At 47.1% G+C, this 23129-nt stretch overlaps 1 protein-coding gene across 2 annotated transcripts in view; it reads left to right on the top strand.

The window, feature by feature from the left end:
- PIGG (phosphatidylinositol glycan anchor biosynthesis class G (EMM blood group)) overlaps positions 1-23129 on the top strand; it is a 556446-nt gene that overhangs the window by 385028 nt on the left and 148289 nt on the right. For both annotated transcript variants that reach the window (XM_063455507.1, XM_063455506.1), the window contains one exon: positions 16304-16495. In XM_063455507.1, the coding sequence (XP_063311577.1) occupies positions 16304-16495 (192 nt within the window). The remainder of the gene's footprint in view (positions 1-16303; positions 16496-23129) is intronic.

The raw sequence follows: 23129 nt of genomic DNA, 5'->3' as shown, positions 1-23129 counted from the left end.
CTTAATGCGGAGATTGTTGCTGCGTCCGCGGTTAACAATATCATCCAAGGACCTGTGCAACGCTGAGAGGTAAGTATCTTGGGATTTCATAGTTGCTTGCAATTGTTGAATTTGTGTATGCAGCACATCACAATAATTTTCTAGCATGGTGACTCTCCCGCCAATTTTCCAGACGTATGTGCCCCAGGCCTCCATTTTAGACTGGAAGGGTACCCCCAGCTTGCCGAGCATGTTAGCTTTTGGAAGGTAAGTTGCCCAGTACCTCCCTAATGTCGAAATCAGCACTCTAGTTTTTTTAGGATCCATCTGAAATCCCGAGGCAGAAATATTATATCCTAAAAACTGTACTTCAGACTGGTCAAAGATACATTTTTCCAATTTACAATAAAGTTGTTTTTTTAACAAGGTTTGCAGAACTTGTTTTACGTGATCGTGGTGAGAGGTCAGGATAATAAATAAGGAAATCATCCAGATAGACCAAGACAAACGAGTAAATGTAATCCCTGAGTACATCGTTAATGAAATATTGGAAAACTGCTGGAGCATTGCACAACCCAAATGGCATCACTAGATATTCAGCTGCCGGTCATGGGTGCAATACATGGGTGCAACTCACCATCCTTTTTAGATACAAAAAAGAATCCTGCCCCAGCAGGCGAGGATGATTTTCGTATATGACCTTTATTCAATTAATCTTTAATATAATCCTCCATTACACTACTCTCCTGAGGTGACAGAGCATAGCACCTGGTAGTAAGTTAAAGGGACACTCCAGGCACCCAAACCACTTCTGCCCATTGGAGTGGTCTGGGTGCCAACTCCCACTACTCCTAACCCTGCAAGTGTAATTATTGCAGTTTTTTTATAAACTGCAATAATTACCTTGCAGGGTTAACTCCACCTCTAGTGGCTGTCTACTAGACAGCCACTAGAGGTCACTTCCTCCATAGCACAGGAAACCTGTGCTAGAGCGTCGCTGGACATCCTCACGCTGTGTGAGGACCTCCAGCGTTGCTCATTTCCCTATAGGAAAGCATTGAAATTATTTTTCAATGCTTTCCTATGGGGAGTGCTAATGTGCATGCGCGGCATTGCCGGTGGATCGTTTTCCTGGCACTGGAGATTCCCTTTAACCCCTTAAGGACACATGACGTGTGTGACACGTCATGATTCCCTTTTATTCCAGAAGTTTGGTCCTTAACCCCTTAAGGACCAAAATTCTGGAATAAAAGGGAATCATGACATGTCACACATGTCATGTGTCCTTAAGGGGTTAAGGGGTTAATGGAACAGTCATATGGCCTGTGAGGAGGTAGAGTATTAGACTGAGTCTTGCTTCTTTAATGTATTGGTATTGTATAGGGATCACGGGAATTTGAGGTATATTAGTGGGTAATTCAATAGTGCCCACACTTTTGGTGACATGCAATATGAACCTTTCATTACAATCCTTACCTCATTCTAATGTTTCCCCATTACCCAGTCAATATGAGGGTTCTGCTTGCTAAGCCATGGGAACCCTAATATAATAGGACAAGAAGGAGATGCAATTACCTGAAATGTAATTTCTTCCTTAAGTAATGCACCAATGGAAATATTAATGGGTAAGGTTTTGTGCGTTATCAATGGTTGTGAGAGTGGTCACCCATCAATAGCTTCAACAGCTAGGGGTGATAGTCTCTCTTTGATAGGTATAGTATTACCTTTGACAAATTGAACGTCGATGAAGTTTCCAGAAGCACCTGAATCCATCAGGGCTTTCCATGAAAAGTTATTTTTATCAAAAGCGATAGAAATGTCAAGGAGAAACCTATTTTTATTCTTTTCAGAGGACGTTTCCATTACACCTAAGACCTGTCCCCTTAAGGTGCTTAGGTGCGGTTGTTTTCCGGACATATGGGACAATTGTTTCTCATGTCCCTTCCTACTGCAGTATAGACATAGGCCTTCTTTTCTCCTATATTGTCTTTCTGCTTCCGACAGTCTAGTGACCCCCAACTGCATGGGTTCGGGTTCGGGTTCGGACTGTACAGGAATTTCAGGGACAATAGGTCTGGAGAAATGGGGTGCTAAATGCATACTCACACATCTGGTTTTGTTTCTAGTAGCTTATCTGGTTCTTAATCTATTATCAATCTGCATGACAAAAGTGATAAATTCATTAAGCTTTTTGGGCAAGTCTTTGGCGGCAATCTCATCTAGCATAGTTTCAGATAATCCCTTTTTAAATGCAGAGATTAACCCACTATTAGTCTAGTCTACCTCGGAAGCTAGGGTACGAAATTCTATGGCATATGTCATCCTTTCTGCCTAAAGGTTCAAACGCAAGTTTGAATTCTGTAAGGAACTCCTGGTAATTGTGTGCCACACTCCTATTACTCAACCATAATGGATTGGCTCAAGCTAAAGCTTTACCTTTTAATTGATTCATTAGGTAACAAATTTTAGCTCTGTCTGTGCGGCCTCCAAATGATACTCCATTTGGTTAATAACTCCCCGGCATTCTCGAATATTACCATCAAAATTCAGGGGGGGGGGGGGGGGGGCGGGGATAGGGAGATAGTAGGTGCCTTGTGTACTATAGCTGGAGGTACACAAGGTGGAGGTGAGGCCGCAGGTTGCAGATGCGCTGTTTGGGTAAGAAGTGTACTGAAGGCCTGGGCAAATTGATCCATGCAGTGATCATTATCCTCCAGTATCCTTTCACAAGCAGCTATGTGCTTACACAATTCTACAGGATCTATGGCCATGTCGTAATGTCAGGATTACAGACTGATCCAGCACGTAGAATTGTGTAACACAGAGGACTGATGGGTAACGTATACCAGACCTTAGAATGGCTGGACTAACGTACCAAAAAATAGTCAGGAATAGCCAAGGTCAAGGGATACAGAAAGAGACACAACTATAAGGAAAAGCCAGGAGTCAGGGATCAGGGATGCCAGAAAACAGGGAAGTCAAAAACAATGCCAAAGTCAAGTAACCAGAATCAATAACCCGCTCTCGGACAACCACAAGGGAAACCACAACAGGACACTGAGCAGGATGAGAACTGGGGGGGGGGGGGGGGGGGTATAGATTTCCAGTAGGATAGGATCAGTTGGCTCTCCCATCGTAGGTGAATGAGAGTGCCAGTCTGTTCTTCATCTCCAGCACCTATTGTCCATGGTAGGGTGAAACGTATGTGGAGTCTGATACCCTAGTGAGAGTAATATGAAGGCCGTTTCTTGCACCACACTAGAAATTGTGCAGTGTTGGGTATGGTCACAGATTTTTGGCCATTGTGTTTGTGTGAATTTGATTTCCAATGCTTCTTCCCATTTCCCCATGGAACTTGGGGGTGTCAGTCTCCTCAGCCTAAGGAGCATACTGTATAGCAGGGAGAATCCTCTTAGAATTGGGTTTGGGTCATCGCAAAGAACCTCAAACTTTGTGAGATCTCTCCTTGAGCAACGTCTGTATGGAATGGAGAAGACAAATTTCTCCAGCTGATGGTATTTGATTGAAGCATGAAGTTGAGGTAGTCCACCACCGGCAAAGTTGCCAAAGGTCGGATCTCCCCCTTCCCTCCTTATGAAGGTTATGGCAGAGTTGTGGGACTCCTTCTTCCGTCAGTCTTGGGGGGGAGGTTGAGTTTTGTATCACTGGTACCCAGATGATGTTTAAATGTAGATTTGTTCACATTTGCCCAGCACTCGATTTTTCCATACACATTTTTTTTGCACATTGTTTTATTCACTTCACTAGTTTAAACATCACCCTGTCATCACTTTATATAGCTGGGGGATCGCACAACCGGCTATTCTGATTATGTATAGAACGCACAGATCCACATATTTATATATGACCATGGAAACAGACACCTACGATCTAATCACTTTTTTAACTTGTATCTTAGCAACTGATAGCACGTCATCACGGCACATCACTTGATCGCAGGTTTACTTCCGGGTACACACAGAGAGATTAAGGGAGCTTTTTTCACTATTGGCGAGTACACTCGTATATTTGCTAGACATTGACTGTATGTATTAAGGTACATTGATCTTGAGGAAGACCCGAACGGGTCGAAACGTCGGTCGGATTATGTAAATACCTTTATTAAATAAACACAGATGTATTGATTTAAAAGACCTGAGAGTGCATATCTTACTCATCTATATACAGTCCATAACGTGGGATTGCACCAAGGCACAAGTAGATCTACTGAATTGGAGACAGGGTGAGTGCCAAGCCATTTATCTTTATATATATATATATATATATATATATATATATATATATATATATATATATATATATATATATATATATATATATATATATACACACACACTTCAACCGACTTGCTCATTGTAACAGACTGTTTTGCTCAAAAGGGGATAAAAATTGTTTAGGCGATAATCCCCTTTTTTCCTAGACCAGCAGCTACTGCAATCACCAATCTCCCGAACTGCAAACTGTACGAATTCTGGAAACTCCCGAACTGGAAACACACGAACCCTGAAATCAGCCGAACAGGAAAAGCATACAATCCGCTTACACTCCTGGCAGTCAGCATACAATCCAATTCTCCCAAAAACGAGACGACCCATCAGTTTGAGGGTCAAGCAGAATCTGTTTTACTGAGGGCTACCTGCCCAGTATTTATGCAGGTCTCCCACTTGGTGGACACTCCCCTAAGGGACCAAATGGGAGACTGAAACCACAGACAGACATGTATCACTTTAGTACACACAGCCACAATACTTTCCCACAATGCATCCTGGCTTCCTCCTCTCTGTCCTGGAGATAATTGGAGAAGTAATTCAATTATCTCCCAGGGCAAAGGCAAAACTCCATTACACATGTGGGGACACAAAACAGACTATCACTTTAAAATACATAAAGACACATTTTATACATAAAACACAGACATGTAACATATCCCCAGATAGCTCAGGTCTGAGTGCACATTATTAGGTGAATGGCACTCAGACCACCCGAATACAGTTTAATTGCCATGGAGCTTAAGTCTTTAATTTTACGAACAGGCTCTATGGCTGTGCTATCTGGGTTAAAACATTCACATAAAACAAACTACCGGATTTGCATGCATTCACCAAATCCATACAAATTAGAACCAGGGGCTGGAGGTTCAGCGGTGCCTGCACGTAACAGTGTCCAGGTTTGGTGCATGAAAGCCGGGCAGACAAGCGCTGGCTGCCCGGGGAGCTCCAGAACAGTGCCATCGTGTGGCGGCTAAGTGTAACCGCAACCACCCAGTAACAATCAATTAAGCTGCGGTTAACCGCAGCTTCAGGGAGGTAAATGGAGGGCACACTCCAGCTTCTGGGTGGCCAATTAACAGCGCCGGCCGGCTTCCCACGGCTCTGGGGAAGCTGATAAACGGCTGTTTGTTCGGTAGATAGAATCTACCAAACGGCTGTGCAGAGAGGGAGAAATAAATCCTCCTGCACAGCAAAATTAACCTGCCGGTCCATAATCTAAAGGCATCAGGCAGGCAACCAGGCTCCTCCAGTTCACAGTGGCGAGGTTGGCTTTGCCACACTTCTCCCCTTTACCAATTAGACTAACAGGGTACCTGACCTCCTGCCGGTCAGTGCCCTGCTTAGTCCAGCAACCCACCCACAAAGCAGAAACAGCAGTACAGCCCACCCACAATAAATGGTTACTACACCTGGGCAGAGGAGAACTTTGTCCAGGTCCAGATGTCTCACCACGGCTGTGTGGGGGACTGGTAGTCTGCCTTGGTGGGTTGCTGAGTGGGCAGAGACCAGCGGTACTCTGCCCTGGTGCCAGTACTACCACGGAAGTAGCCTGGTTGTGTGAGGGAGAGACCGACTGTCTCCCCTCTGGATACACCGCTTTGTGGCTGGGAAACAGGACCAACCGTCCCTACCCCTTGTGCTGTAAGCGCAGAGACTACGGTCCCATCTGCACCGTTGTGGGGCTTAACATCTCCCCTTGGTGGGTTAGGCTTCCGCTGGAGAGAGGGTGTAACAGGCTTCCTCCCCTTTCATTATCTTGTGCTGCTGCTGGGGTGCGAGACTGACGGTCTCTGCTCCCTGCAGGACACTCTGCCGCTGTGGAGGAAGAACGACACCTTTAGCTCCCTGGGGTTCACACTGCTGCTGGGGAGGAAGGATTGCACCTTCAGCTCCCTGAGATGCAATCTGCCGCTGGGGAGGAAGGACGGCACCTTCTGCTCCCTGGGATACACACTTCCGCTGGGGAGGAAGGATGATACCTTCTGCTCCCTGGGACTTACACTGCCGCTGGGGAGGAAGGACGGCACCTTCAGCTCCCTTGGATACACACTGCCGCTGGGGAGGAAGGACAGCACCTTCTGCTCCCTGGGGTACACACTGCCGCTGGGAATGACGGACGGCACCTTCTGCTCCCTGGGGTACACACTGCCGCTGGGGAGGAAGGACGGCACCTTCTGCTCCCTGGGGTACACACTGCCACTGGGGAGGAAGGACGACACTTTCAGCTCCCTGGGATACACACTGCCGCTGGGGAGGAAGGACGATACCTTCTGCTCCCTGGGGTACACACTTCCGCTGGGGAGGAAGGATGATACCTTCTGCTCCCTGGGACTTACACTGCCGCTGGGGAGGAAGGACGGCACCTTCAGCTCCCTTGGATACACACTGCCACTTGGGAGGAAGGACAGCACCTTCTGCTTCCTGGGGTACACACTGCCGCTGGGGAGGACGGACGACACCATCAGCTCCCTGGGGTACACACTGCCGCTGGGGAGGAAGGACGATACCTTCTGCTCCCTGGGACTCACACTGCCGCTGGGGAGGAAGGACGGCACCTTTAGCTCCCTTGGATACACACTGCCGCTGGGGAGGAAGGACAGCACCTTCTGCTCCCTGGGGTACACACTGCCGCTGGGAATGACAGACGGCACCTTCTGCTCCCTGGGGTACACACTGCCGCTGGGGAGGAAGGACAGCACCTTCTGCTCCCTGAGGTACACACTGCCACTGGGGAGGAAGGACGACACTTTCAGCTCCCTGGGATACACACTGCCGCTGGGGAGGAAGGACGATACCTTCTGCTCCCTGGGACTCACACTGCCGCTGGGGAGGAAGGACGGCACCTTCTGCTCCCTGGGGTACACACTGCCACTGGGGAGGAAGGACGACACTTTCAGCTCCCTGGGATACACACTGCCGCTGGGGAGGAAGGACAATACCTTCTGCTCCCTGGGACTCACACTGCCGCTGGGGAGGAAGGACGGCACCTTCTGCTCCCTGGGGTACACACTGCCGCTGGGGAGGAAGGACGATACCTTCTGCTCCCTGGGACTCACACTGCCGCTGGGGAGGAAGGATGGCACCTTCTGCTCCCTGGGACACACACTGCCGCTGGGGTGGAAGGACGGCACCTTCTGCTCCCTGGGACACACACTGCTGCTGGGGAGGAAGGACAGCACCTTCTGCTCCCTGGGGTACACACTGCCGCTGGGAATGACAGACGGCACCTTCTGCTCCCTGGGGTACACACTGCCGCTGGGGAGGAAGGACAGCACCTTCTGCTCCCTGAGGTACACACTGCCACTGGGGAGGAAGGACGACACTTTCAGCTCCCTGGGATACACACTGCCGCTGGGGAGGAAGGACGATACCTTCTGCTCCCTGGGACTCACACTGCCGCTGGGGAGGAAGGACGGCACCTTTAGCTCCCTTGGATACACACTGCCGCTGGGGAGGAAGGACAGCACCTTCTGCTCCCTGGGGTACACACTGCCGCTGGGAATGACAGACGGCACCTTCTGCTCCCTGGGGTACACACTGCCGCTGGGGAGGAAGGACAGCACCTTCTGCTCCCTGAGGTACACACTGCCACTGGGGAGGAAGGACGACACTTTCAGCTCCCTGGGATACACACTGCCGCTGGGGAGGAAGGACGATACCTTCTGCTCCCTGGGACTCACACTGCCGCTGGGGAGGAAGGACGGCACCTTCTGCTCCCTGGGGTACACACTGCCACTGGGGAGGAAGGACGACACTTTCAGCTCCCTGGGATACACACTGCCGCTGGGGAGGAAGGACAATACCTTCTGCTCCCTGGGACTCACACTGCCGCTGGGGAGGAAGGACGGCACCTTCTGCTCCCTGGGGTACACACTGCCGCTGGGGAGGAAGGACGATACCTTCTGCTCCCTGGGACTCACACTGCCGCTGGGGAGGAAGGATGGCACCTTCTGCTCCCTGGGACACACACTGCCGCTGGGGTGGAAGGACGGCACCTTCTGCTCCCTGGGACACACACTGCTGCTGGGGAGGCCGGACGACACCATCAGCTCCCTGGGGTACACACTGTCGCTGAGGAGGAAGGACTGCACCTTCTGCTCCCTGGGACACACACTGCCGCTGGGGAGGACGGACGACACCATCAGCTCCCTGGGGTACACACATCCGCTGGGGAGGAAGGACGGCGGGGGATTCCCACGGCAAATACTCTCACACTGCTTTCTTCACACGCTGCACTATACTCTCCGAGGGGTTGGGTCCGCATAAAGCCAGCACTGCGGTGACCTCTCTGTCATACGCCTCTTGAGTGTAGCTGGGTGCCATGCTTGCTCTGCTGAAGTTGGTTCCTTAGTAGATAGGGGTGCTGTACGGGTACTGGCGTTGCCCTCACTTTGTAAATCCAGGGGATGGTGTTACCTGTAGCTGTCCTTCTGGTTGTAGGAACGATCCCACCTCTGCCACCAATTGTAACGGACCGTTTCACTTACAAGAGGATAAAAAACTGTTTAGGCGATAATCCCCTTTCCCATAGACCAGCAGCTACTGCAATCACCAATCTCCTGAATTCCAAACTGTACGAATTCACCAACTCCCGAACTGCAAACATCCGAACCCTGGAATAGCTGAACAGGAAAAGCATACAATCTGCTTACACTCCTGGCAGTCAGCATACAATCCAATTCCCCCAATAACGAGACGACACTTCGTTTTGAGGGTCAAGCAGAATCTCATTTACTCAGGGCTACCTGCCCAGCATTTATGCAGGTCTCCCACCTGGTGGACACTCCCCTAGGGGACCAAATGGAAGACTGTAACAAAGGACAGACATAAACCAATTGCAGACACACAGCAGTAAAACATTCCCACAATGCATCTTGATCTCCTCCCTCTATCCGGGAGATAATTAGAGAAGTAATTCAATTATCTCCCAGGACAGAGGCAAAACTCCATTACACACGGGACACAAAATACAGTGAAACACCTTAAAATACACAAAGTTACCTTTTATACATAAAACACAGACATGTCCCCAGATAGCTCAGGTCTGAGTGCACATTATTAGGTGAATGGCACTCAGACCACACAAATACAGTTTAATCGCCATGGAGCCAAAGTCTTTAATCCCACGAATAGGCTCCATGGCATCGCTATCTGGGTTAACACATATTCTCATATACAAAATACCGAATGCCGGTGTTCGGTTAAACTTGTACGAATAGGAACCAGGCGACAGACGGCTCAGCGGTGTTCGTGCAAATAAGTGTACATTTTTAGTTCCATAGAACCGTCGCCGAACACCGCTGGTCTTTCGCACGATTAAAATGGCCGCCGCCTCGTGGTCGGCAACCGAACAAAGACCACCCTGGATTCGTCAATTAAGCTGCGGTTAACCGCAGCTTCAGTGAGGTAACTCCAGCTCTCAGGTGGTCGCGCATTCGTCAGTTTGTTCGGTAGATTAAATCTACCGAACACCCTGGCAGAAACGCACGAATATGCCTTTCTGCAGGGAAAATGAAAGGTTTAACCTGCAGGGCCATAGTCACAGGGCAGGCGGCTAACAACCAGGCTTCTCCAGTTCACAGTGGCGAGGTTGGTTTCGCCACAACAGACACATACCATGACACACACCCTGACAGACAGGCACACCCACACACCATGCCACAGACAGACCATGCCACAGACACACACACACACCATGACACAGACAGACACATACCATGACACACACACACTGACAGCATAACACATATCACCTGTGGGTGACCGGGCAGGGGGGTCATGTAGGGCAGAGAGCTGGGTGTGATGGCGGCCGCTGGAGGAGCAGGGATGCAGTGGCGGATCCAGAGCCTAACCTCGGGAGGGGCACTTGCAGATTATTTAGATAAATAATCCAGACACAATACCCACTACAGCTCAATGTAGTGGTTATGGTGCCAGTACCCCCTCCCAGAGTAAGTAGTCAAACTGTTTAAGAACAGTTTGACAACTTACCTGAGGTCTGCTTGGAAATGGGGCTGTAGTAGGGCATAGGAGCAGGGGTGCAGTGTGTGTGTGTTTGTGTGAGAAGGACTGTGTGAGCAGTGTGTGTGTGTGTGTGTGTGTGTGAAAGTTGCAGTGTGTACGTGAGGACGGCAGTGTGTGTTAGGGGGGCTGTGTGTGTGTGTGTGTGTGTGTGTGTTGCAGTGTGAGTGGGGGGCAATGTGTGTATGGGTTGAAGTTTGTGTGTATGAGGCAGTGTATGTGTGTGGGGGGCCAATGTGTGCGTAGGGTGTGTGTGTGTGTGTGTGTGTATTGGGGCAGTGTATGTGGACAATGTGTGTGTATGTGGGCAGTGTATGTGTGTGGGGCAATGTGTGTGTATGGGGGCAGTGTATGTATGTGGGGGCAGTGTGTGTGTATGGGGCAGTGTGTGTGTATGGGGGCAGTGTATGTATGTGGGGGCAGTGTATGTATGTGGGGGCAGTGTATGTATGTGGGGGCAGTGTGTGTGTATGGGGGCAGTGTGTGTGTATGGGGGCAGTGTGTGTGTATGGGGGCAGTGTATGTATGTGTGTGTGTATGTGGGCAGTGTATGTGTATGGGGACAGTCTATGTAGTTGGGGGACAATGTGTGTGTGGGGGGCAGTGTATGTGTGTGTTTGTAAGGTATGTGATAAGGATGTGGGGATTTTTTAATGTTTTTTTTTAATTTGATAAAATGTTTATTTTTTATTTTTTTTTTAAATATACATAATGTCCCCCCCTCCCTTCTTACCGTTGTTTAGGGAGGAGGGGGGACATTTCTCGATCCCTGGTGGTCCGGTGGGGAATCCCTGACTGAGCTCTCCCAGGTCCTCTCTCTCTCCCTCCCCTGCCGGCGGCCAGCAAACAGTGCCTGCGGGCCGGGGAGGGAGATCTCTGATCTCCCCTCCGGTCCATGAAGGCACATTGCAGGGCTGGCGCTTGGACAGGCCAGCCCTGCATTAGCCGGCAGGGGAGAGGGAGAACCTTGGATTGCCCCCCCCCCCCCCCCCCCGGATCCGCCAGTGCAGGGATGGCGGCCGCTGGAGGAGCAGGGATGGCGACCGCAGAAGAAACTGGGATGGCGGCCGCTAGAGAAGCAGGGATGGCGGCCGCAGAAGAAACTGGGATGGCGGCCGCTGGAAGAGCAGGGATGGCGGCTGCTGTAGGAGCAGGGATGGCGGCCGCTGGAGGAACTTTTCTGGTGGCCGCAGGGGAAGCTGTGCTGTGTCTGCTCCCCTGCCCTCACGCGCTACTGAATGAGACCGGGGCCGGAATATGACGTCATATTCCGTCCCCGGTCTCATTCAGTAGCGCGCTGGGGAGCAGACACAGCACAGCTTCCCCTGCGGCCACCAGAAAAGTTCCTCCAGCGGCCGCCAGCACACCCACATGTCTGCCCGGCCCCAGGTGCCGACGGCCACCGGGAAATTTCCCAGTATCCCGGTGGGCCAGTCCAGCCCTGCAGCTGGGTCCCCAGAGGTATCTGATTTGGTGGAGCCGTAGCAAAGCTGTGAATGTGTTAATGGATCTTCTCCACGCTAGTGTCCCTCCTGAAAGGTCTGTGTAAAAGGATAGGGTCATCCCTTCAAAGGGGTAAGTTGCCTGTCCTCTTGTGGCTTCAAGGACCACTCTTTTGTCTCTAGCAGATTGAAACTGAACTATTAAGTCCCCTGGGGCGGCAGGCGGGGCCTTCACTGGCTTCAGTATGTGGAATAGGCCCTCCAGGGCAATTGCTTTTGCTGCCTTAGGGGTCAGTAGTTCGGTGAGAAGTTGCCTGACAAAGTGTGGAAGTTCTGCCTCTGGTACCGAGTCGGCTAATCATCTGAGCTTTAGATTTTTTTCTGCAGTTCTTGTCTTCCTGTGCAGAAATGTGTTGTTCGTGCTGCCAGGATTTTTGCTGCAGCGCCCGGACCGCCGCATGGTGATCTGGGTGGTGTGGCTGTTATGCCCTTAATGTCTTCTCTAATCAGGGCCACATCGGCCGCAATCTTCTTGTGGTGGGCCGCCTTGAGCTCCCCTGTTGCCTCCATGGTCACTGGAGTGGGGGCCTTCCTGTGTGTTGGCGCCTGTGCTGTTGATGTGGCTGGATTAGCCGCCATGGTAGCACTCCCTTCCTCATCTGATGACCCGTCTGTAAAGTCGGAGTATCCGCCATGCAGGTACTACATCTTGGCCTCTGCTGCCTCATGCGCCTGCCGCCACAATTCCCCGATGTCCATGTTCTGGCGGGGTTTGTCTGGCTTTGCTTTTGTTTTTTTCGGCCCATTTGGTCCCTGCGGTTCTCAGGCCTACTCCTGGTGAGTTTGATTTGGGTGTTTGAGCCCAAAGTCTCGTTTGTTAGGTTTTCTGGCCCAGAGGTCTGCAGCCATGCGACCGTCCGCTTCAAGCGCTTAGCTTCGCCCCCTCTAAGTGTATTTTTATATTAATATTTGTTTATATTAATAAAAAATACACTTAGTATGATATATAAAAGATATATGTATAGATATAATATATGTGTGTATATATTTTTATTTTCATTTTTTATCACCTTTTAATTATTTATTTTTTTAACTTTTACTTTAATTTTGCTTTTCAACCAGCAGGGGGACTACCTGTCAATTCAGGCAGTCCCTGGACACCTATGGGGGCCATGTGACCACTCTTTTAGAGCGGTCACATGGTCCCTGGGGGTCCTAAATTGGAGAGGGGGGGCTCTCTGGGCTCAGTCCAGAAAGAAGACCGATCGCTGGCGGGGGAACGCGGCGAATGGTAAGTACATGGGAGAGGGAGGGTAGGGGTTAATAAAACAGAAATAAGTATATATATGTATGTATGTATGTATGTATGTATGTATGTATGTATGTATGTATGTATTTATTTATTTTGTCCATATATACGGAGTGCCTTGTGGCACTCAGTAGAGACAGAGCATCGGAAGTGATCGCTTCCGGGTGGAGAAATCACCGGGTAATATCCAGTGGCCCCCTGCACTGAGTGGGTTATTACAGCGATGCCTCAACATTGATGCATCACTGTAATACCATTAGAGCTGCTGGAAAGCGATCATGATCGCTCCCAGAGCTCTAATTACCCCAGGACGTATCTGGTATGTCCGGGGCCTGAAGGACCGTTTTTTGTCGGACGTACCTGATACATCCATGATCGGGAAGATATTTTGGGGGTTTTGTAAAAATATATGTTTGAGTTTAGTACAGTTCCTTACTCCATTATCTCCCAGGCACAGAGGAGGGATTATCTTGTTTTATGTGGGAGTTTCCTGGACCTGAGAGTTAATGTAATTGTGTGTGTTTTTACTGTAGTTTTCTCTTAGGTCCTGGGTGGGCATATAAGGCCAGTTGTGACTGCTAATAAACATGTTCCTGCTTACCCTCAACATAGAGTCTAATCTCATGTGTGGGGGAAACAGCTGTATCTACTCTGGGGATTGCTATATCACTATATTCCTTTAGGACTATAATCACTTGCTCTTTTAAGAGCATATTGCTACACTCTCTTAGAGGAGAGGTCTACCCACTGGAAGCTGGATTCTGGTCTTTGGTCCAGGGTGGGCTTAGGAAAGCGAGACCCCAACCAAGCTGTAACGCTGGAAGTGGGGACTGCAGTGCTGATGTGTTCTTGTGCGGTGCTTGTGGTACTTGGTAAGCACTAGGAATCATTGATTGGCGGTGGCACCCAGTTGGGGAGCCAGGTGTCCGTCACATCTGGTGGCAACGGTGGGATAGCTTTCTAGTGCAAGGAGAAGCATCCTGAGACACCGGTATCATGTGGATTATAATTGAGGGCAGCACTAGCATTCGTGCAGCGCCCCTGGTTGCAGAGGAGCTCAGCGGATGGAACGAGCTGGCCTCCAGTAAGCGTTCACACTCAGGGAGGAGAGTGACCTCGAATGGAGGAATATAGTCCGGGGGCAACGCTGGGAAGACGCCCTGGAAGAAATCCTGTCACCAGTCGGGGTGCCACAGAAAATATAAATATACAGCAAGATAAAAAATAAACAGAGTGGAGAAATCCAACATTAGTCAACAAACAACTCGCACACTAAAATGGCACAGTCTGTGGCTTCTCAAATATATTCTCCCACTATTATCTCCCACAGCATATGGGTATCCAAGACATTCCATTATCTAAACAATCCATCAATCTGGCAAAAATGTCAATTATTGGCAGTATGAAAAGCAGTAGGGTGAGCTAACCACAAAAAACAAGATCTATCTTCAAACCTTTCATAAAAGCAGAGAGTAAGCAGAGCACACAATGCGAGTGGAGATTTTTGCAGAATATAGATTTTTATTTTTTTCTTACCAGTGCTTCTTTATGAGAAGTCCTTGCTTCTGCTATGAGTAAGTGATCAAGGTAAGCGATGAAGAGCAGTCTCCTGGCTTTATGGTAGATAATTAGGAGGGGCAATCTAGAAGCTTTATAAAAATTTAGATTTCTTCTAAAATCAACAAGAAAGTGAGAAAGAGGAGTGTAACGGAGCTCCGTGTACTCCGACCGAGTACTCTCCGTTGATGGATGCTCCTAGCGCTCTCAGAGGACTCCAAGCACTGTAGACGACACCACAACCACCGCAGGCTCCACAACCGCCGTAGCTTAACTGGAGCCGCGTTTTCTTCCTTCCACCCTGGATCGGCTTCTGTCCTCCAGGACCGTGTGGGGAAGACCTCTCCTCCAGGAGAGCGTAACAGGAACAAGCTCTTAAAAGAGCTAAGTGATTAAGAGCTCAGGGGAATATGCAGCGCATAGCAATCCCCAGTGTGATATAGCAGTTCCCTCCAATAACGAGACAAGGCTACGTATTGAGGGTCAGAAGAGGTCTGAGGTGCTGGGGCACCCAGCCTGGTTTTTATTACATGAGTACACATACAGGCCACACCCAGGGGGAGGTATAAAATAACCAATCACATACATGGTTCAGCCCACACATCCCCTCCCCTCAGATAACATTAAACCCAATTATCCGGTACACCTTTTCAGCCAAGTTCTGGATGTACCCCAAAAACAGGGGGTAGACCTTTAAGTCCAGCATCGCTGGATAGCCCTTATTCAGGGGGACAACATATTCAAAATTCAAGTCGTTCGGATGAACGGTTCGGGAGATATGGGGTTCCAAAGATTTGACCGACCACATGGGTAAAGTATCCGAAAACAGTTCCATGCATTTTGGCCCTGCGGTCGGTCTCAAACAAGGGAATGAAAACAGGCGAATTGCCTGTGTTATAGAGCCTGGAGAGGGTTTGAATGAATTCCCTTGTTTGTGGGGTTCTTTCTACCGAACGGCGGGTCATTCGGTAGTTTCTATACGAATTTCTGGAAGTATGGAGGTCTCAGCGGTGTTTGCCTAGTCAAGTGTCCGATTTTAGTTCCAGACACTCGACGGCAAAACACCGCTGTTCGGTAGTTTAAGATGGCCGCCGCCACGTGTTCGGCTCCCGAATGGCGGCCACCCAGAGGACACAGACCACACTGCACTGATTGCCAATTACCCGTTTGCAACATTGTTGCAAACGGTAATTGGAGGCACACTTATTCCTGGGTGGTCTGGTTGTTCGGTAGTTTCACTCAATATACTGAATGGAGTGATTCTACCGAACAATCAGATGAATGCTGCATACAAATCACCCAGGATAAACTTAACACATATATAAATACATATATAATATTACAGGCAGTACACTAGAATATGCTTCACAGTCTTAAAGGGACAGTAGTCCCAAAAGTCCCAATGTGTCCATAGATGCTGTTAAAAGGGCCAGTAGCAGCAATATACAGTACAAAATGCCCCAAATAACCCAGGGGCCATAGTCAGTAGGTAGGAGGCTAGCAAACAGGCTTCTCCAGGGCCCAGTGGCGAGGTTGGTTTCGTCACAAGGAGCTACTCTGTTAACACCTAGATGACTTCATAAAGCTTAACTTCTTTGGGTTTTGGCGCATTCCTAAAAAAATGTCCATCTTTATATATGTTACCGGGACATAAATTGTGAGTTTTTGTTTTTAACCATATGTCATTTATTTTGTTTTAACAGCTCAGACCACAAAGCAGAACTTTCTTTTTTAGTGGCAGTCTCATTGGTCATGATACATTTGTTAATTCAAGGAAGATGCTCTTCTGTATCAAAAATAGCTTTGGCATTTGGACTCTTGGGGGTCTACAGTTACAGAGCAGCCACTGGACATGTGTTATATCCGTGGGAACAAACCACTAAGGAGATCTCAAAGTAAGTGTTTCCTTTTAGGTACTGTTCACAAATGATTGTGGTGAACTTTTAACACTGGGTTTTGTCCAACTATGACGAGTACTAAAAAATAAAAAACATTTTTTAAACTAGTATTTCTACTTTTGTTTACAGTCTAATCCAACTTCTGAACTTGTTAAAGGGACACAAAACTGCTTAAAGGGACTCTCCAGTGCCAGGGAAAATTATGCAGGCTGTGTCGGTCATAGCCAGGGATAGTTTTGTTAAATAGAAATGTAATGGAGCTTCCTGTACCCCGGTTGGGTACCTCTGCCGACGGATGCTCCTAATGCTCACCAAGGACTCCATGCACTCAACCACACACAATCAGCACCCCAGTCCCCACGTCCCGTGTTAGAGCTTGGCTGGGAGCCTGCTGTCTCCTATCCACCCTGGACCTACGAAAAGGCTAAAGTGGGTGAACCTCTCTTCCTCCAGAGAGTCAAGCAGGAACAGCTTTTAAAAGAGCTTAGTGATTATAGCCCAGGGGAGTATACAGAGTATAGCAATCCCCAGTGTAGATGCAGCCTTTTTCCCCACACATGCGACAGAGACTCTATGTTGAGGATAAAACAGGAACTGAAGGTTTATTGTGGCACACTGTCTTTTATACAGTTTTCCCCACAAGGTTACCACCCAGGTGGACCTTGTTGGGCACAGGGACACACGAACAACAAGCCAATCAAAACAGTATTTTACATTCAGTCACTCCCATACAGTGTACACAATCCCTCCCCTCTGCCTGTGATACAATTAACGAAGACAATGGACTAACTCAATTAACTCTAAGCAGAAAAAACAATTTTACAAAGTCTGGAAAACACCCCAAAACACAACATATCCCCATAAATGCTCACATCCCCGGATAGCCCCGATCTGGGTGAACAACATATCCAAAAATCACCTAGATCGGTTAAGGGGTTCAGGAATTTCCTGGAAGTCATAGTTTTGACTGACCGCAAGCATGGCCCCATGCCCAAAACAGTTCCATAGAATCAGGGCTAACGGTCGGTCTCTCTGTCTGGAGTACAAAAGTACAAAACTCAAAGAACAGAGTCTGTTTAAAGTATTTCAGCCAGGTTTGTCCAGGGCAGGAGGCTGGCAAACAGGCCCCTCCAAAAACCAGTGGCGAGGTCATTTTCGCCACAAGAAACAAAAGTGATTTAACTCCTGAATGGTAGTGAATTGAGCAGTGAGATTTAAGAGGTATATTCTATAAACCCAAACTGTTTAATTCAGCTAAATTTGTTTGAATGACTATAGTGTCCCTTTAAAATTTAGAAATTCTGAACAACAGAACAATCTGTTTTTATTCTCCTGTAAGAAAATAACCTAATTTTATAGCATTACATGAAACTGTGTAATCATTTTGCAGATTATTGACAAATATAGTGTAACACAAGTAAACAAGAGAGGATTGCATTGTTCTCCAAATATTCCTACATTTAAGAATAATAGAGAAGAATTAAGAACTATTATAAAGCAAATATCCAAGATTGTTACTGCTAATGCGAAAACAAGAACATTTACATGAGAATTTATTTAATGTCAATGCACTGCATTGTAAATATTAGTCTCATAAATGAGTATCACAAGACACCAAATCGATGGTGAATAACCTCTAGAGTTGGATGCTGAGACCAAATATCACTACCAAAATCACTGTGCCACTTGTAAAAATAACCGCCACCTGCAGTTAAGAAATATACAGATACTAAGTGCCTATTGAATAAATCAATAGTAATTACAGGGCTCAGTGGAAATTGAACTGAAGTGTAGGGATAAACCGATAAATTGTCGTATATAAATGTATCAGATAATTGGATCTTAACCTCCCATATGATGGGGTAGGGGAAATCCAAAATTGCTGAAATAACACTCTAGTAGAGGTTCTATAACTCAATTGTAAAGGAACCAATGCAAACTGTGAACTTAATACAAAAGTTTATAACTTCTACCCCACAAGGGGTTAAACTTGTTTAAATAATGTAAATTATATAGTGTAGCAGACAGAGTGGTTTCTATAAAAGATTTTCTTAGCACATAAACACTGTCAAAAATACACACACACACACACACACACATATATATATATATATATATATATATATATATATATATATATATATATATATGTAGTAAGGCCTTTTGGCCTGTGTTTGTGGGAGGGGCGTATGACACACCCCTTCCCTACTTAAGGGACACCCCTTACCTGGCTCCATACCTTCGAGGTCAGCGTTGCATCCTGAATCCACTTCCGGTTCACGGACGGCGCCATCTTGCTTTTGGAAACTCTGCGTTTTTCTTCAGTGTCAGCTGTGTCCAGGAACTCCTTTCAGGTCTTTCCACGGCCAGCCACGCACAAAAAACCCGGTCTTCTTCGCTGATCGAGTCCTCAGGACTTCTCAAACGTAAGTCCGTCGCCCGGATCACTTCCCACGGCGTCGTAATAATTTTCAGCCTCACTTTACGGCCACACGCTTTACGGCCAAAGTCTCAGGCAAATTAACCCTCCGGTTTCCGGAAACCAAGTACTAAGTATGTAGCATTCTTATGCTTTACTTTTTCCCTCCTTTATTTCAGTTTGTTTCTATATGATAAATTTTAGTACCTGATAGTAGGATTATTCATTTTTAATGCAGATTATAGTTTATTAAATACCAGTCTGTTTTATATACATATAACGATTATAGCATGTATTTCATAATTTATGCTGTCACATTAATTATACCTAGGTTAGGGTTCATGTATTATTAGTTCATGATATTATCCTGGTATACATATACATAGTTTTGCTTGAACAACTTTACTTTTTGTATACCTTCCATTTACACTTAGGAAATTTGTTTTAAACAAACGTTTTTTTTTTTTTTTTTCCTCTCTCCTCCCTGTTTAAACACACCATGTACACTTTTCATTACATGGCACGTGTCATATGCTGACTTTTCTTTATGTACTCAAATTACATACTCTAGAACTCAGATAATTAATCAGGAATAGGTATAATGTATATATATGTGATAAGGTTTTCTCTAATTTAATTGTGTATATTACGTTGTCATATGTGCCGTTTACCCACACAGGCGTGAGGAATTTGACATGTATATGCACAAGCTGGTGGACCTGGGCAATAAATATGGTGGATCGGCATTCTACGATTACCATAGATCTTTTTTCTGCAAAAGTGTCAGGCGCCTTCTCACAGTACGGGACAAGGTCCAACTGGAGTAAGATAGACACAGTGATTTTCTGCAGACACTTTGCAGGGCTAAGGACGCCGGCTTGTGCATACTGCTCCTCCATGTCTCATTCGGCAAATTTTTGTCCCACCACTGCTAACGAGCATACCCACGTGCAAGGACCTAGCTCCGCTGGTCCTACGGAGAAAATAGCTAAAGACAAACTGGGTAGACCTATCAAGTTTCTGGGCAAATCCCAGATATGTAATAACTTTAATGTTGGTACATGTAATTACAGCGGTTGTCGTTTATTGCATATATGCTCAAAATGTTTCAGGGCACATGCAAAAATCATGTGTCCCAATAAAATGTATCCCAAACAGTACCTAACGTCTATCAACATATCCCTACTTGCGACATTTCTGTCACAGCATCCATCTACACATTTAGTAGATTTCATAATCTCTGGTCTATCAGAAGGATTCCACACAGGTATCATACATATGCCTTCAGGAATCCTGGAATGTCCAAATCTACAATCCGTCCAACACAACCCTACAGCTGTTGACACACTCATAGCTAAAGAAGTGTCAGAAGGTTTTTTTATTGGGACCTTTTCAATCCCCTCCTTTCACTACATGGAGGACAAACCCTATCGGGGTTGTCACAGGAAAATCTTCCAACAAGCAGAGACTTATTATCGATTTGTCGGCACCACACACCTCTACCACTCCTAGCCTCAACTCCCTCATACCATCGGAGGAATTCTCCCTGCAATATTCCACTATAGACCACGCCATTACGGCTATCTTACAGGCAGGATTCGGTGCATGGCTCAGTAAGACCGACATAACAAATGCATTCAAACTACTACCAATCCACCCCACACTGTGGCACCTACATGGCATCAAGTGGGAAGGGAACTACTACTTTTTCTCACGACTAACTTTTGGTTCTAAAAGTAGTCCAGCCATATTTGACACATTTGCCGAAATCCTATGCTGGTTACTACTCAATATATCCAGATGCCCTACAGTCATACATTATCTGGACGATTTCCTAATGGTCGAGGAGAATGCTTCCCCTCCCAGTAGCCTCAAAGAAACTGTCAGCCTATTCAACCAGTTGGGGGTCCCAGTCTCCCCTACCAAGACCGAAGGCCCAGATACCATCATCACTTTCCTGGGCATCATGCTAGACTCAGCCAACATGCAAGCTAGCCTACCACGCACCAAGGTAGAAAACATCCTGACAAACATCAACCTCTATATACAACTACGCACTTGCAATCGCAAAGAATTACAATCTTTACTGGGGTCACTCAATTTTGCCATGCGTATTATACCTCAAGGCCGTGCTTTCATATCACGTCTCCTCAGCATGTTCCCACGGTTTCTACATGATGCACACAGATTAACCCTAGATACCCAAGCCACGGCAGACCTTCTCATGTGGAGAAACTTTTTAAACTCCTGGAACGGAAAAAGCATGTTCCTCCCTCAATTGTCTGACACTTCTCCTACTGTTTGGACAGACGCGGCGTCTACCACAGGTTTTGCAGCAATTTTTGGGAACGAATGGCTTTGGGGTAGCTGGCCTTCAGAGGTGCAGGACCTGGAGTGTTTTTTCTCTACCTCAGCTCTTTTCGAGATATATCCCATCGTGGCGGCTGCCGTGGCATGGGGACATCTATGGACAGGTTCATCAGTCAGGTGTTACTCAGACAACCAAGCAACCTGTTCCATTATCAACAAAGGTCGCTCCAACTCCTTTACTATCATGAGATTTTTGAGGAAACTCACTTGGTTGGCAGCATGTCATAATTTTTTCCTGCACTGTGTTCATATTCCAGGTATTTGTAACGAGGCAGCTGATAATTTGTCTCGTTTTAAATTCCAGGCCTTTCATCAACTTCTCCCATCAGCCGCGCTCACAGCCACGGCCACTCCACTGTTCCATCAGCTAACAATGGACTAGACGTTATCATGCAACATTGCAGAACTTTGTCCCAACTAGCTCTATCTACAAATACCAGGAAAACCTACAACAGAGCTTTCAGTTTATTCAAAAGATTCCTTTTGGAACACAACATATTACAACCATTCATCATGACATCTTTTTTAGGTTTTGCCTCTTTTTGCCACCTCAAACTCAAACTTTCTTACAACACAATCAAACTATATCTTACAGGCATCCAACATCACATGCTGACCTTACAACCCAACAACTCAAGTTTCATGTCATCATACCAAATCAAGAACATCCTTAGGGGTATACAAAGATCCGAACCCCCGCATACAGCACAGAGGCTTCCTATAGATTTTCATATCCTTAAGAAATTATCACAACTACTAGATCTAAAACCCTTCTCCTTCAACACAACACTAGTCATCAAAACAGCTATTTACGTGGCTTTTTATGGGTTTCTGAGACCTAGAGAGTTTACCGCCATCAATACAACACAATCCACTCACCTACTGCTTCATTCGCACTTAACCAAACACATGGACTATTATATCCTGACACTACCTCATTCCAAAAACTGTCAACACGCTCCACCCGTAGAGGTTAAATACTATCCGACTCACAACAGTTGGTGCCCCGTCCAAATTCTGGACTCTTATACAGAGAGTCTCAAGGCACCACCATCACAACCACTTTTTGTTCTACGAGGTTCAGTTCTCACTACTACCAACTTCATGACCCACGTTAGGTCATTACTAACACAGCTGGGACTCAAGCCAGCTAACTATTCAGGCCACTCCTTCCGCATAGGAGCGGCCTCCACAGCCTCCAGTGTTAACATACCGGTTCATGTTATCAAGACACTGGGGCGCTGGAAATCATCCGCTTACACACGGTACATTCCTAACCCTGTACAAGAAGTAAGGAATGCTTTTCAGAACATGTCTTGTTAAGTATGTATATTGGTAGTTTGTATTAAAATGTTGAAATTTCTATTTTTGCCCTCTTTATTTTCAGGCCTACCTCATCGTCGGTTTCGGCACACCACAACCGACTTGCTACTTTTATACCATCCTACACTTATTAGGTCTTATTTCTCTTTGCCATCATGAGCCCTTCACACAAGTAGTAAGGCCTTTTGGCCTGTGTTTGTGGGAGGGGCGTATGACACACCCCTTCCCTACTTAAGGGACACCCCTTACCTGGCTCCATACCTTCGAGGTCAGCGTTGCATCACCCTCCCACCCACACCTCTTTATCAACTCCTTTTTCTTACATTTCTTCTTGGTGGGCCCTCTTTATTTTCAGGCCTACCTCATCGTCGGTTTCGGCACACCACAACCGACTTGCTACTTTTATACCATCCTACACTTATTAGGTCTTATTTCTCTTTGCCATCATGAGCCCTTTACACAAGTAGTAAGGCCTTTTGGCCTGTGTTTGTGGGAGGGGCGTATGACACACCCCTTCCC

Source organism: Pelobates fuscus, chromosome 5 (assembly GCF_036172605.1).
Source record: "Pelobates fuscus isolate aPelFus1 chromosome 5, aPelFus1.pri, whole genome shotgun sequence".
Taxonomy (NCBI): domain Eukaryota; kingdom Metazoa; phylum Chordata; class Amphibia; order Anura; family Pelobatidae; genus Pelobates; species Pelobates fuscus.
Note: the sequence above shows the minus strand (reverse complement) of the source record. Positions and strands in the feature narration are given on the sequence as shown.